Source organism: Larimichthys crocea, chromosome IX, assembly GCF_000972845.2.
Source record: "Larimichthys crocea isolate SSNF chromosome IX, L_crocea_2.0, whole genome shotgun sequence".
Classification (NCBI taxonomy): domain Eukaryota; kingdom Metazoa; phylum Chordata; class Actinopteri; family Sciaenidae; genus Larimichthys; species Larimichthys crocea.
The window spans coordinates 6,775,551-6,789,293 of NC_040019.1; the positions used below are offsets into that span (position 1 = coordinate 6,775,551).

Sequence of the window (13,743 nt, forward strand, 5' to 3'; positions counted from 1 at the left end):
TAAAATCTACAAAAAAAAAAAATCAATTTTTAAGGCCAACAATAAAGGAAATCCATAATTCTGCAGCTTGACAGATAACACGTGCAGGCCACACAGAGTTGCTTTTATCATTTATTTAATCTTTATTCACCTAGGTTGGGGGGATAGACCTCCCCTGGCATTCCCATGTAAAGAGATGTCAATGACAAACACGTCCAACCAAACGAGAGAGGGTGAATAGGATTCCAGTCCATACATAAAATACATTTATTTACTATTTATTGAACCACCGGCATCCATTAGTCCCACACAGTATCCATCTGTGCTATTAAATATATAGAGATAACATCTGTGGAGGGATTTATTTACCGTATGTATGTGTGTGTGAGAGAGGATTGACAGAGAGGGGAGAGCTTATAGACGAAAAGAGTGGTGAGGGTTTAGGTGGAGGGGGTCGGGCAGCGTCGAGTCATGCCTGCAGTGTCCCCCCTTGTCTACATGATGCCACAGGAGGACAAGGGGTTGGCGATCTGGCAGGTGCAGGCTGACTGGCAGTATTGGCGCACAGTCTGGTAGCAGCTGCGGTCGGCGTCCCCGCCCCACTGCACGGGCCCGTTGGGGTCAGAGGGCAAGCGGCTCAGGATGCTGGTGTTGATGGCCAGAGCAGCCAGGCCATAGTCAGTGAACAGCACTGTCTCGCGTCGGCACGTGGGGCAGGAGATGAACTTGTACTTGGGACAGGACTCGTAGAGGATCTGCAGGCACTCCTCACACACCGAGTGCAGGCAGGAAAGGATGCGCGGACGCTTGCCAGCGAAGTTGTAGGTGTGACCGCAGGTGGGGCAGTCCAGGGGCTCGCAGGGCATGACGGGTCCCGAGGAGGAGGAGGAAGAAGTGGAGGAGGAGGTGGAGGAGGAGCGCAGCACGTACTGGTTGACGATGACGTCTTCCATCTTGTAGTGGAACTGGTGGTAGCAGATTTCGTTGGCACTGGTTTTGCGCTGCGCCAGGAAGCTCTGCTCCCTGCGCATCACTGGAGCTGCGGGGGACACCATAGACCGGGGGGACCCTGTCATGTCCAGGGTCAGGTCACTGCAGGCCTGGTTGACGATGATTTCGCCTTCACCTCCACCGTCCCACGCCACTCTGGGGGGTGGGGCATAGCGAGGCTGGGTGACGGGCACAGGGCACTCTCTGGGGAACTTCTCCGACTGGATGATCTTGACGGTGTCCATGGGGATGGTGACGGGCTGACGCCTGAGGCAGGACATTCGCACGTTTTTGAAGGTGGAAGAGAGAGGGGCTGTGGCTCTTATCAGCGCTGGACAACCCTGCCTGGTTCTGGACAAAGGGGAAAGACTTGGGCTCCTTCTGTTAAGTCAGCCATTCGAGGGAACGTGGGGACGAATGGTTGCCTCCATGTTTCCCTCACAGATCCCCCCTGTGGTGGGCGCTATTATCAGCCTGAGTCTTTATGAGGGGAAGACAGATAGAGGAGCTCAGCCAGAGCACCGCAATCTGCAGCTCTTTTTCTGATATGTACAGATGATTTAACAGTCCAGCTTACAGTATGTGACCAGTGTTGACTATTTAAAGGTAGTTTTTCTTTTGTTGTTTTTACACCTTATGCTGATGTTCCTGTGCTGTCTCTGATGGCTATTTGCAGAATATTCACACACAAAGCACAGCAATTTAGCACAAAGATATGTTCTCACTTAGTGATGACACCAATAAATAATCTCATATGCATACAGATGCTCACGTATATACATACAGTACAGGTTGGTGGATTTCTGCATTCACAGAGTTTGGGGGTGGGGGACAGGTGGTAGGTTGAGTTCAGGCAGTTCAAAAAGGTCCAAGAGCTATTGTCTTAAAGTATATCCTGTGGCCTGCCAAGGAAACTCTTGCCTTCTCAAACTAGCCCTTAGATTTCTCACTTAAAGGCCCGCTTAACTTCCTGTTTTTGGCTGCGGGTGTGTTACACATTAACTCGAGTGCGTGAGAAAGAAAAAAAACAACCTCCAGTCTTTTTCTCTGCTCTTGGTCCTTGATCAGGTGACCCTGTGTGACCTTTTTGGTGACTTGTCCGTAAGAGAAATGGAGGAGGTCTTTTTTTCTTCTTTTTTTTAATGCTCCGTTGGAATGACTCCTTCAAACTCCAAGGCTCCTGAATTCCTCAGAGGTGGGAGTGAAGGGTTTGTTTTGGACTTTCAGACAGTCCTCCCAAACTGAGAAGATGTGATAACAGTCTGAAGAATGCCTCTGTGCTTGTCTCCCTTTTTCAGTGTCTCAGACTCAGAACTTGTCCTCAGGATAACTTTGGGCCACCTACCTGCGAAAACAGTAAAGATAGTTATGAAATACACATGTTTCTTCTTCATTAAATGCATTTTATGCACAATTTAATAAATTATAATGATATTTAATGGTCCAGCGTGTAGAATTTAATGACATCTAGTGGTGAAGTTGCAGATTGACTGAATATCCCTCACCTCACCCCCCATGTTTCAAGCATTAGAAAGAAAGAAATGTTAAATGTTACAAACTGGACCTTTAAATTAGAATAATCTGTTAAAAAGCAACACATCAAAACATGCTTTTATCCATTTTTATTGTATTTCATTCAAGGAATATTCGCTGTGGGATATTAGTTGGAGTCTGTTTCTATAATGAGTTCGTTTGAAATTCACACATATTTCTGTGTATGATTTATTGGATTCATCAGCTCTGAAGTCTGCTGTAGTTGCGTGATTAGTTTCTTTGTACATATTTGCAATGATGACAGAAGTTCCAAGGAAGAACATTTTGTCCCACTTCCTTTAGTAACTTGGCCTCAGCCCAGGTGTGTTTTGGAGATAATTATCATGCCACACAAAGTATACCTTTCATCAGTGTGCCACAAAGTGGGAAGATCATGTTAATATGTGCAGTAGTTAGGCATAAAGAAATACAAACGTGGCATGTCTGCTTCTGTGGTGAGTGCAACTCAGAACACACATTTGTTTTGTTCCTTTTATTTGTTATTACATGTTTGTTGCAGCAAATGCCAGATCCCAAGTATTTTTTTAACCAATGGTCTATTTTGTCAAAACAGTAAAATAACCCAAAGACTTTCAGTTTGTACTTATTAATAGACTGCTAAAATCTTTTTTTGCCGTAAACTGCATCACATAGTGATTGTGACACATGTTGCAGCCTTTCTTTTGTCATACTTCCTGCTCCCTATTAGCATCATCTTCTAAGTTGCGTCAGTTAGACTCTAACATGCGTGGGGACAGGTTACAAATCCCCACTGTGGGTTTGTGTCATACTCTGTGTGGGTTTGTGAAGAAAAAAAAAAACGAACAAGAAGTGTATGGATGAAAATGTTTCAGTTTGACCAAAACAATAGCTGCCAAACAGCAGAGGAGGGAAGATGACACATCTTTCATTCTGTGCACGGCTGTCAACAGCGATGATTCATTAGCGGAAAAAAAAAACTGAGCAGAGGAGGTGACCTACATGGCGACGAAGAGAGAGAGAGAGAGAGAGAGAGAGAGAGAAAGAAGAGAGGGAGCGCAGAGCTCGTTCTGGTTTCTATTTATGGTTTGTTTATCTATGTACCTCTCAGTGGTTTCCTGCCCCTAACCCCTGCTAAAGATTCACACCGAATGATAGAGATGTACAGAGCAGGCGGAAGTGCTTTAGTCCATTTACTTTCAGGTGCTGCAAGCCATGTTGGGCAAGCAGGTGGCTTTTTGTTTCTCTCCTTTATCCTTTCACAATGAATCTGTTGACATATTTGCACACCCCACACTCATACACACAAAGCTTTTAGCCAGGATCACACACAATCTCACCAAATGTGTTCCTCTAGCGCTGCAGTGCTGCAACACGTCACCAAAAATAGCCTTTCTGATCCTCTTGCAAACACAGAGTGCATTCATACACGTTTGATACAGATATTGATATATTTAGAGGGCGAAGCTCGATGCTTTCAGAGGATATGTATGTGAGAAACGCTCATCGTGAATGTGTGAATGTGTATGCGATGCTCACAGGTACAGACATTAACAGGAAGAAGAAGAGCATGTGGCAGTAAATACCTCAGCCTGTAAGTGCGGGTCATTATAATATGATAACCAAAGTCATAGAATATGTCTAGTTCATGATACAAAAGCTGAATGATATGCCTACAATCAATATCAGTATTAGTCAGGATAATGATTAATATGGAAGTATGTGCAAAATCAAGCACAATTAAATTAATATTCAATACAGTTAACTGTGTCCTGCTGTTCTGTATTAATTGGGGATTTATTAGAATCATTAATTTAGACATTATGAAAAACAATACAATGATCATAGTGTGAATTATTGCTGGATCATTATGTTACATTCTTAGTCATGTTTACTTATTTTATGATCTGATATTTACTAGTTTAAAACATCAGATTGTTTAGGCAAGGTTCTATATATGTTTAGACAATGTTTAACATGGTGTGTGAAGGGGCTCTGTGTTGACACTCCGCTGCAGAAGTTTGAGGCATGTGGGGACGATTTAGGAGAGCAAAGCCGCAGCTGGAAATGATTGTCTTTATCACTGTCCCTTTTTACCACAGTTATTGTGCTGGACCAAAGAATGAGACACACAAACACACACACACAGAGAAGCCAGAAGACGAACAGGAGACACCGGGTGGCCAAAAGCACACAGAGAGCCTTATTGTCTGTAGTAAATTAAGTAGTGTGTGTGCAGAGGTGTCAAGAAAACGTCAATGGACTGACGTGTAATCTCAATGCTTGCTGTGATATACGTAGAAAAACATGTTTCCTCTCAGGAAACCTGCCTCCTAATCTAGTCCTTTAAGTATGACCTCGGTAATAAATTATAATTTAGACACTTCCAACGGGAGTTTTGTAAAGATAGCATCAAACTATTTTAAATGATATCCTACATTATACTATTGTATGCTATAATATATTGCCCCAGCTCTGTACATACAAGGCTTTAGACCTCAATTTTGAAGTTCAAACTACAGTAAATTATAGTTTGAATTAAAGCTAGACTAATAAAATATGAATGTAATGGTGAGTATTTGGACCAATAAATACAAATAAATTGTAGTACAAATACATAAGAAAGATACATTTGAGGTCTAAGGGGATTTTAAAAAAGTCAATTTTATGTGTATGCTGTGAAAAAAAAAATCTACGATACATGATGAAAATATGATGTGCAGATATGTGGCTATTGTTTAAAATTCAAACAGTCAGCTGCACTTGTATCATCACCACACAGTTATACTGTTTGTCTAGACACATTTTGTGAATCCACATCATCTTGGGAAAACATGTCTTGGCTGGTGGAGGCAGGGGTCGAGTTGATAAAGCATCCAGGCTGCAGGCTGAGGAGCGTCTGGAGCCTGGGGGACGTGAAGCAGCTAAAATTACCCTCGTATTTAGTGACAGTGCTATGAAAAGGGCTGATAACCGATGCAGGCTGCCTGCTGATGGGCCAGCTTTGGCGCAGCCTCTTCCTAATCGACGGAGCCCTCACTCCAGTTATGTAAGGAGCTCATCTCTGACCTAGCCATCACATTAACACAGTGCTGCAGCTCTCTCACAGTCTTGACATTGACTGTGTGAGTGTGTGTGTGTGTGTGTGTTGTTGCATGTTTGTGTTTGGGTCCTCTCCCTGCAGAGGAATTATCACACTAATAAAATCATGGCAGGCATTTGACCTCGTCATCACAAGCAAGAGGAGGAAGAGGAGAAGCTGACCACAGAGATGTCAGAGGAGTCTGTCTCAGCAGCAAATTCCTCATGGCATTAAACACACACATACCCAGTATCTCTCTCACACACACACACACACACACAGACTCAAATCCTAGAACATTCTCACCCTCGGACGACTCCCGATCACGTACACGGCACCACCCTTTACATTCCAGTTGATTCACAAACAAACAGATAACGAACAGATACGAGCCACTAAGAGGAACATTTTTAAATCTGTTCATCATCCGACCGACACAAACACACCTGAAGAGAAAAATCACGTTTACAACATTCCTTTCCTCTCATACTCCCACCATGTTCCCTCACCTCGCCTCTTCTATCTCTCTCATGCTCTCACACACACACACACACACACAGCTGATCAAAACTGGATAGATTCCACCTGTGCATCGGATCGGAGAGCAGGGAAAGGGCACCGTGTTCTGAATGAGTCATACATACCCTGCATCAGTCTGCCTGCCTTCCTGTCTCCTTTCTCTCAATGGAAATCTACCTGTCAGTCTTTTACACCCACCATCCATCCATCCATCCATGAGTCCACAGCGTGGACCGGGTCTTTCTTTGTGCCCCTGCACGACCACATACCAGCAGTATGTCAGGTATGCCAGCTATGTTGCGATGTGTATCCACATTCATGCCTCGGCTGGTAAAAAAAAAAATCGGCACATTTCTCCTCCTCAGACCTGTGTGTGGGATATTATGTGGTTATCTTGATTATATAACACGTTATGACCTTATGAGGACAAATCCTCAGATTTACTGTATGTTTGCTGACCGCAGCTTCTCTCTGGACATCATTGGGGCTTTGGCGAGGATTCAGTGAAAAGAATATCAAATGTGGCATTGTATAGATGCTCATGACAGGTGGATGACTCTGTGTCTTGCTTGTTTGGTCATATACAGCTTTAAACACAAAGATTTCACCTTTATGTAATTATTGATTTTATGACTTTCTCAATGGGCTTTTGTTAACAACCATTTTCTGAATAAAGGAACTGATTTCATTCACATATGACATGCAGTATGATGATGGCAGGCTAACATGAAGTGCACATTTTTTTCTCAGCATTCAGATCCAGATGTTTTGATCTAATTCGTGCATATACAGTCGTTCCATCCAGCTGTGTGTACATGTAGTTATTCCACAGTCTACTACCTGACGGCAGGCTGACATTTGTGTGCTTCTGCATGGGCGCAAAGTGCTTAGCGAGTACATGGGGAGGTGTTGTTTTTAATAATTCAGCCCACTGTCATTCATGGCAGACATCGGCCATTTTGCCTCGCAATTCATTACAGCCAAGTGCTCTTTGTTCTCGTCTACGTAGCTCCCACGGCAACATGGCAGAGCTGCACACCACGGCCAGAAGAGAATAAAAGCAATCATCGCTGTGGCTGACACAGCTTAAGGAGGGAAAAAGTCTGGCTCTTCAATAACAACAGTGGCTCGATTGATTGAAGCCGATTGATTTGTCCTTTTTAGGGGGGCTGCATCAGCACAGGTTTAAGGTGGACAGCGCTGTCGTTGAGATTAGAGACGGAGGTGGCCAAAATATTTGGACCGTTGTGAGATAGTAGCAGCTTTAGCATGTGTGTGTGTGTGTGTGTGTGTGTGTGTGTGTGTGTGTGTGGAGGGGGTGCAGTTATGCAATCGCAGCATGGTGTACCCAGCACTCTCACTGCAGCGCCAATGTATGGCCAATATGGAGATGCCTTAGTGCTGCTGACAGCTACAGAACAGGCCGTTCCTGCCCTGTCCCTATCACCCGCACCCATCACCCTCCACCCCACCCTCCCCTCCTCACCCTTCCTCTGCCCCCCCTCCCACCCCAAACTGTCTGTCTGTGCAGAGGGCTGTGAAATGTCATAACCGCCGGAGACATGAAGATAACCATCTACACCCATTCTCACACATCATCACCGTCCTATTCGCAGATTTGCAGTCATTTGCTTGTGTGCCGGTGCAGATAAACAGACGCGTGCAGAGGTGTGTGTGTGTGTCTCCATTCATGCATCCGTGTGTGAGCATGTGTGTGTGTGTGTGTGTGTGTCTGCGAAATGGACGGCCATGATGCAACAACCATGTAAATCCCAGCTTAACATAACAAAAGGCTGTCAGTTTGATTCTTGCACACGCACAGAGAGACGAGCCACACCTAAACAGATCTGAAACATCCAGGTAAAAAAACGCTGAATATTAACGCAGAGTAAAAAAGCTCAGTGTCATTTCTATGAAAGACATGCAAAGCCCTTTCTCATCCTCACCTGTCTGACTACGCACTTGTCTCGTTCGAGTCCTTCCTCGCCTCCTGTTCCTGTTATTTCTGTCGACGTTGTTGTTGTTGTTGTTGTTGTTTTTGTTGTTGTTGATGCTGCTGCTCTGTGAAGATAAAACCAAGCCGCTCAGTCTCTATGTTGGGCCGTTATGTGTCACCGGAGGGAGGATGCTCTCTCCTGTCTGTTTGATTCTTAGCAGGATGGACAACAAGCGGGAGCAGCAGCAGCAGCAGCAGTGGTGGTTTCGGCGGTGGTGAGGGGAGGAAAACATGGAGGAGATGTAAGATGGAGGAAGCTGTTACAAGGTGGATGCGTCATGTCTCGGGGCTGCTTTTCCGCATCCCTCTCTCCTCTCTGGTACCTTTTTGTCCTTCACTCTCCCACCCCTGCTCCTTCTCCTCCGTTCTGTAGCTGAGCGTCTCCCCCTGGTCTCTCCTTCTCCATCCCCTCCACCTCTCAAATTATTCACCTTATGTCTGTGCAGTGACCTGTGCTGTGTTTTCTCTCTGACGTCCGTTCTCTTCCTCCTGGTTTTCAGGTAAAGCTCTCTTCTTCTTCTTCTTCTTCTTCTTCTTCTTCTTCCTCCCTCTTTCCCCTTTCCTCTTGTTTCAGCTGCCGTTCATCACTCCTCTTTCTCCTTCTCCGTCTGCTCCAGTCGGTCACACATGCGCAGTGTTTTCACACACTCACACACTCTCTCCCTCTCTCTGTCTCTGTGCCTCTGGCTGCCTCCTTATGCATGTGGCTTGTTTTGCCAGCCCACCTACCTCCCCCCCCTCTTCTATCTCTCTTCTCTCTCTCTTTTACACACACTCCCTCTCTTTCTGTTTCGCTGCTCTCTCTCGCTGCAGCACACACTGCAGTGCCTCTGCAGGCAGGATCACGTTTTCTAGTTGCCAGTGAAGAAGAAAATATCTCAGCCAATGAGGAACGCTAACAATGTTATCCCCCCCTCCTCATCCTCCTCCTCCTCCACCCACCCTCCCGTCTAAACACCCCTATGAAAACACTGTTGTACATTTATGCACACACCCATCTGATATATGACGGCTTTGCATGAGAAGCATGAATCATACTTTGTATACAATATCACACACACACACACACACACACACACACACACACACACACTGACATATGGTTAGGTACACCAGCCAGGCACACAGGAAATACAGGAAGCTGGTGCAAATAGATCTAATCTAAGCAGTGCAGGAGATCTGAGAACACAGAACAAAGCATCAATTCACTCATAAATTAATTTTCTATCAGGCTGCTCATTAGAAGGTTTGGGAAAAACAGATTCATCATATTTATAACACACCACATGTATCTCTCTCTCTCTCTCTTTTTTTGCAGACGTGGATTCCTGCAAAAGGCTCAAATGGCACAACACAGCAGAGAGATTTCATTTGTATTCATTCCGCCTTAAAACTTTTAAAGTCCTCTTTAAAAAAAAAACATGCTGTGGTTCTATCAAATTCACCCAGAAAACTGAAGGCAGCTTCCTCAGATCAACCGCAGATCTTGAACATTCAGCGACGTTGCATAACGAGGATTTTAAGCCTTAGCGCTGACCGATAAAAAAAATAAATCCTCAGATCAAAGTAAAAAAAAAAAAGAAAAAACACCAACCATGATGTGATTTTTCATTCAATCTAAGAGGGTTATTGCTTACATAATATGGGCATCAAATGCAGTAATGCAATGAGACGAAATAGAGCGATAAGGAACATCTGGACACCAAATAGCTCCTGTTTGAAGGAGTTTTAGCAGAGGACTGTTTGAGGAAGATTCACAATATGTGCTCAACACATCACTGATGCAATAAAAGTTCCTCAAACAGATCAGATGTTCGGCTCTCTGTTGTATCTCTTACCCAGCAGCATCCTTTTTGTAGGCATGTCAAATATCCAGTAATTAAACAGACAATAAAACACTGCAACAATACAAAAACGTCTTCATAGGAGATGTTATAAAATGCTCTACACATCAATAAATACTTAACAGGACCTCTTGGCTGCTTATAACTACATTATAGTGTGTATTATATATACAGTAATTTTGACATTTAAATATTATGTTGTGTTTTGAAGTCTTACCAGGAGTTTGATGGATGTTGATGTCGCTTTCATGGAAAGACTTGTCAGAGCTTGACGCCACTTCCTGGAAGTGTGGTGAGGCAGCTAACCTCCATAAAAGAGAAACATACACACTCTGTAAGTCCAAAGTTAATAGTATTAATTACATACCATTAGTCTGTTTATTTGTAGAGATGAAGGGTATGAAAGTAAGATGAGGACAGGACAGAGCTGCCAGGATAATGTTAAGCTAGCTACCGTAATGTTGAGCTTACTCTTCAGTAAACACCTCCAGTGTTGAGCTAGCTGTTCAGTAAATATCTCCAACTGGACTACATATACTTACTTGCATTCCACCATTGTGCAACACTATAAATAAATAAGCAGCAATTAAAGGAAAAGCCTGAGTAATTATTCACTCATAGCACTGAAATAAAGGCAGCTTCTTCAGATTTGTTGGTCCGGCAACATCAGCAAACAGCTTCACGACATCACGGTAATCACACCGGAAAACACTGGAGTACAATTACTGCAAAACCCAGAAGTTCACAGAGATATGAAAAACACTTTTTTTTAAATAGTAATGCTTATTGTAAATGACAGTGGAGCAAAACACAACCACTATAATGTTTTGGACATCTCCAGCTAGCGAAGTGAATATTGTAACGTCAGGCTGGTTGCTTGTTAAATGACAGTGTCCTGTTCTCTAGTTCCACAAATGTCACAGTGGTTTTGCAGATTTTGGGGTTAAAGGTAGCTTTAATGGAGCTGTGCTGAGTAACTAAAGCAAGAAAAATGTAACTTTGTCGAGTAATGACATGCATTGATTATATTGGTTACGCTTTTCAAGGAACTTATTATTATTTTTTGCACTAATGTAAAAGCAGGATTTTACAGTTGTAGTTGGTTGAGATAGGGCTTTGTTTAATAGCACTGCAACTAATGACTATTTTAATAAATTCATAAATTCATAATTTTTAATTCATTTTCAGAAACGTTGTCACGAATACCCAAAGTAATGCTTTCACTTTCACTTCACAAATGCTTTTTTTGGCCAACCAACTGTCCAAACCTCAAAATGATTACAAAAATAAAAATAACTAAAATGATTAAAAAGAAAAGCAGCAAATCCTCAAGTGAAGCTGAAACCATGAAATATTTTTGCATACCATTAAAAATCTATTTATTGATTAATCAACCAATCAGTTTCAGCTGTACGTGTAGGCTATATACAGTTTGGTAGTTTAATGTGTTTTATAAGTGCTACATATGTTTTGTATGCAGATCAAGTAAAGTACCTCTAACATTTACTGATAGTAAATACTGGCATTCCACCATTTCTCAACAGTGCTAAAGCATAAATAAGCAGCAATTAATGGAAAAACCTGAGTAATCATTCATGAAGTCAGCTCCTTCAGAACTACGTGTGTGTGATTTGAACAGATTTATAGGCTTGGAAACATCCGCAAACAACTCCACAACTGTCATTGTGCTGGAAAATACTGGAATACAACTAATACTAAACCCAGGAGTTCACAGTGTAATTGTTTGTCTAAGAATATACCAAGAATGCTACTATGAGCTTTTTGTGAATGTCAGTGAGCCAAAACATTACAAAACGTGTGTGTGGGAAGTTTACAGCCAACTCAGTTGGCCATAAACTAAGTTTTATGGCCAAGTCAAGGTCCTTAAGTGATGTGAGAATTTCCCCGTTGCAGTCTTAAGAGGTGAAGTGCAGCTCAGAGTAACTATAACCTGAGGGACTGTAGCTGCTAGAACAATGAGTCAAGTCACGTACAAAGAGGGCCTCACATACCCTGAGGCATGTTTCTTTCAACAAGGCCTGTTTTCTACTTTACCTGTTTGAGTACGCCAGACTGCAGATGACAAGAATTCATACTTTGTCTTTAAGGAAATGTGATTGCAGTTAGGTATACTTGGTATTTTGTGAAGATGTAATCTAACATTGGTAGCTTAGAGGTTTTTTCACACCTAAACTGCATGTTTGAGCTCATCTGCAGATGTGTTATGAGGCTCTTGTGCCTATATGAAGCCACTGTGTTCAAACTGACAGCTTGTATTTAAACAGAACAATGCACTTATTTAGATATACATATAGTACATGGATGGGTGTTATGAGTTATGAGTGTTATGTATTAGTCTTTCACCTTTATTTCCAACTTTAGAAGGACATTCTGCCCATGCAATTTAAGGTTCTTTGCTGTATTTTATTCCTGGATGTTACATGCTGAAAATTTACACCTCAAATGACGCCTCTGGAGTGTGGAGACATCTCAGCCTCTTTCACAGACTGGGTCGAGTAGACAGACTTAATAGGTTGACATACTGCTTAGAGAGAAGTCTGGGTTAACAAAGGTTGGGTAGAACATACAATACACATTTTCTTCATCAATGTGAGGTGATCTTCCCTGTTCCTAGGACCAGTCTGTGAAGCCAGAAAAATGCCCAGGTCCTTTGGCTGACAAGGTAACCCTAACCCTAACCTCTATGCCTTTCCCTGAAGGTGGTGGGCCTGTCGGGTGGTAGCTCTTCGTTGTTTCTTCAGGCTGTGCCTGGCTGAGCCTTGGAATTTCTTCATCAATGACTCACTTTTACAATAGGTTATCTATCACAATCCACTCAGTCTGTCTGTCCCAAAGTGGCTGACAGATGTTGTTTGGGCTTTAGCACTAAAACAGCAATGTCTCTTCTGACTGTCCTCCATGATGACCTTTGACTGTGGGTTGTTACACTTAGTCACCAAGTGAGCCAGCAGAATCACTCATCACAAAAGATATAAACCTGCAGCATACAAGAGGAGAAAAAGCCATAAATCATTCAACAACAGTGCACGTATTCAAGGCCAACATTACTGCTAAGTATACATTAACCACAGAGTTAGTGATAAGAGCGAGATAAAACATGTGTAATAAGTCTTATGGTAAATTAAAAAGGGATCACATCTGTTTAACAGTCAGCGTTTATTTACTGAGTACACACAGGTTATAATTTACACAAATCAGAGCATTTACCAGAAGTCTAATGTAATAATAAAAACAGCAAACCAGTATAACCAGTACATTTTCAGCAGTGAACCACCAGAGGGAGGCAAAGCAAGTCAGTGCTCTGTGTAATTCACAGACCTTCTTCCCTGAGATCCTAAAAGAGCTAAGAACAGCTAAGATGCATAGGTTTAAGTGACAGCATTCATTGACTTTGAGCACACATGCTGAGAAAAACAAGGCTTAGGTAGAATGAGGTAGCAAACGCAGGAATTTTTTCCATCTCTACTACATCTTCCATCTTGTCCTCATTATTTTGTATCGTGTTATAAAAATTAAGATTTATACTGGGGTTCATACGACGGAGTATTAGGTTCAGATGTTTTGATCATATAATGTGTGTTTCCTGTCTTTTGCATGTCTCGTGCACTTCCCTTATTTGGACTGTGTTTTTCTGAGAATGGCGGGGAGAGGCAAGAACATGAGAAACAGGCCTGAGAAGGGTCATTTTGATACATAAAATGGTGTCTGAGACAGCCCATTTAAAAAATGTATAAGAATTAACGGATAAGGCTCTTCAGGGAGCCTTTTCTCTGTAACCCTCTTGTGTGTTGCACTGCTCC

The 13,743-nt window shown here is 42.7% G+C and overlaps 1 protein-coding gene across 2 annotated transcripts; it reads right to left on the reverse strand.

Moving 5' to 3' along the window:
* Window positions 1-100: 100 nt before the first annotated feature.
* On the reverse strand, window positions 101-8,896 carry rnf208 (ring finger protein 208). Of its 2 annotated transcripts, none has more exons than XM_010736539.3 (2): window positions 8,045-8,896; window positions 101-2,314 (listed from the first exon to the last, which is right to left on the reverse strand). In XM_010736539.3, exon 2 carries the CDS (start codon window positions 1,248-1,250, stop codon window positions 474-476), a length of 777 nt encoding a protein of 258 aa, XP_010734841.1. In that variant the 5' UTR covers window positions 1,251-2,314; window positions 8,045-8,896; the 3' UTR covers window positions 101-473. The 2 variants fall into 2 exon arrangements, with proteins under 2 accessions (XP_010734841.1, XP_010734833.1); XM_010736531.3 differs by having other exon boundaries at window positions 8,029-8,896.
* Between the last annotated feature and the right edge of the window lie 4,847 nt (window positions 8,897-13,743).

Coding starts and splice junctions, on each gene's coding strand:
- rnf208 (XM_010736539.3), bottom strand. CDS start 1,250: ATGTCCTGCCTCAGGCGTCAGCCCGTCACCATCCCCATGGACACCGTC.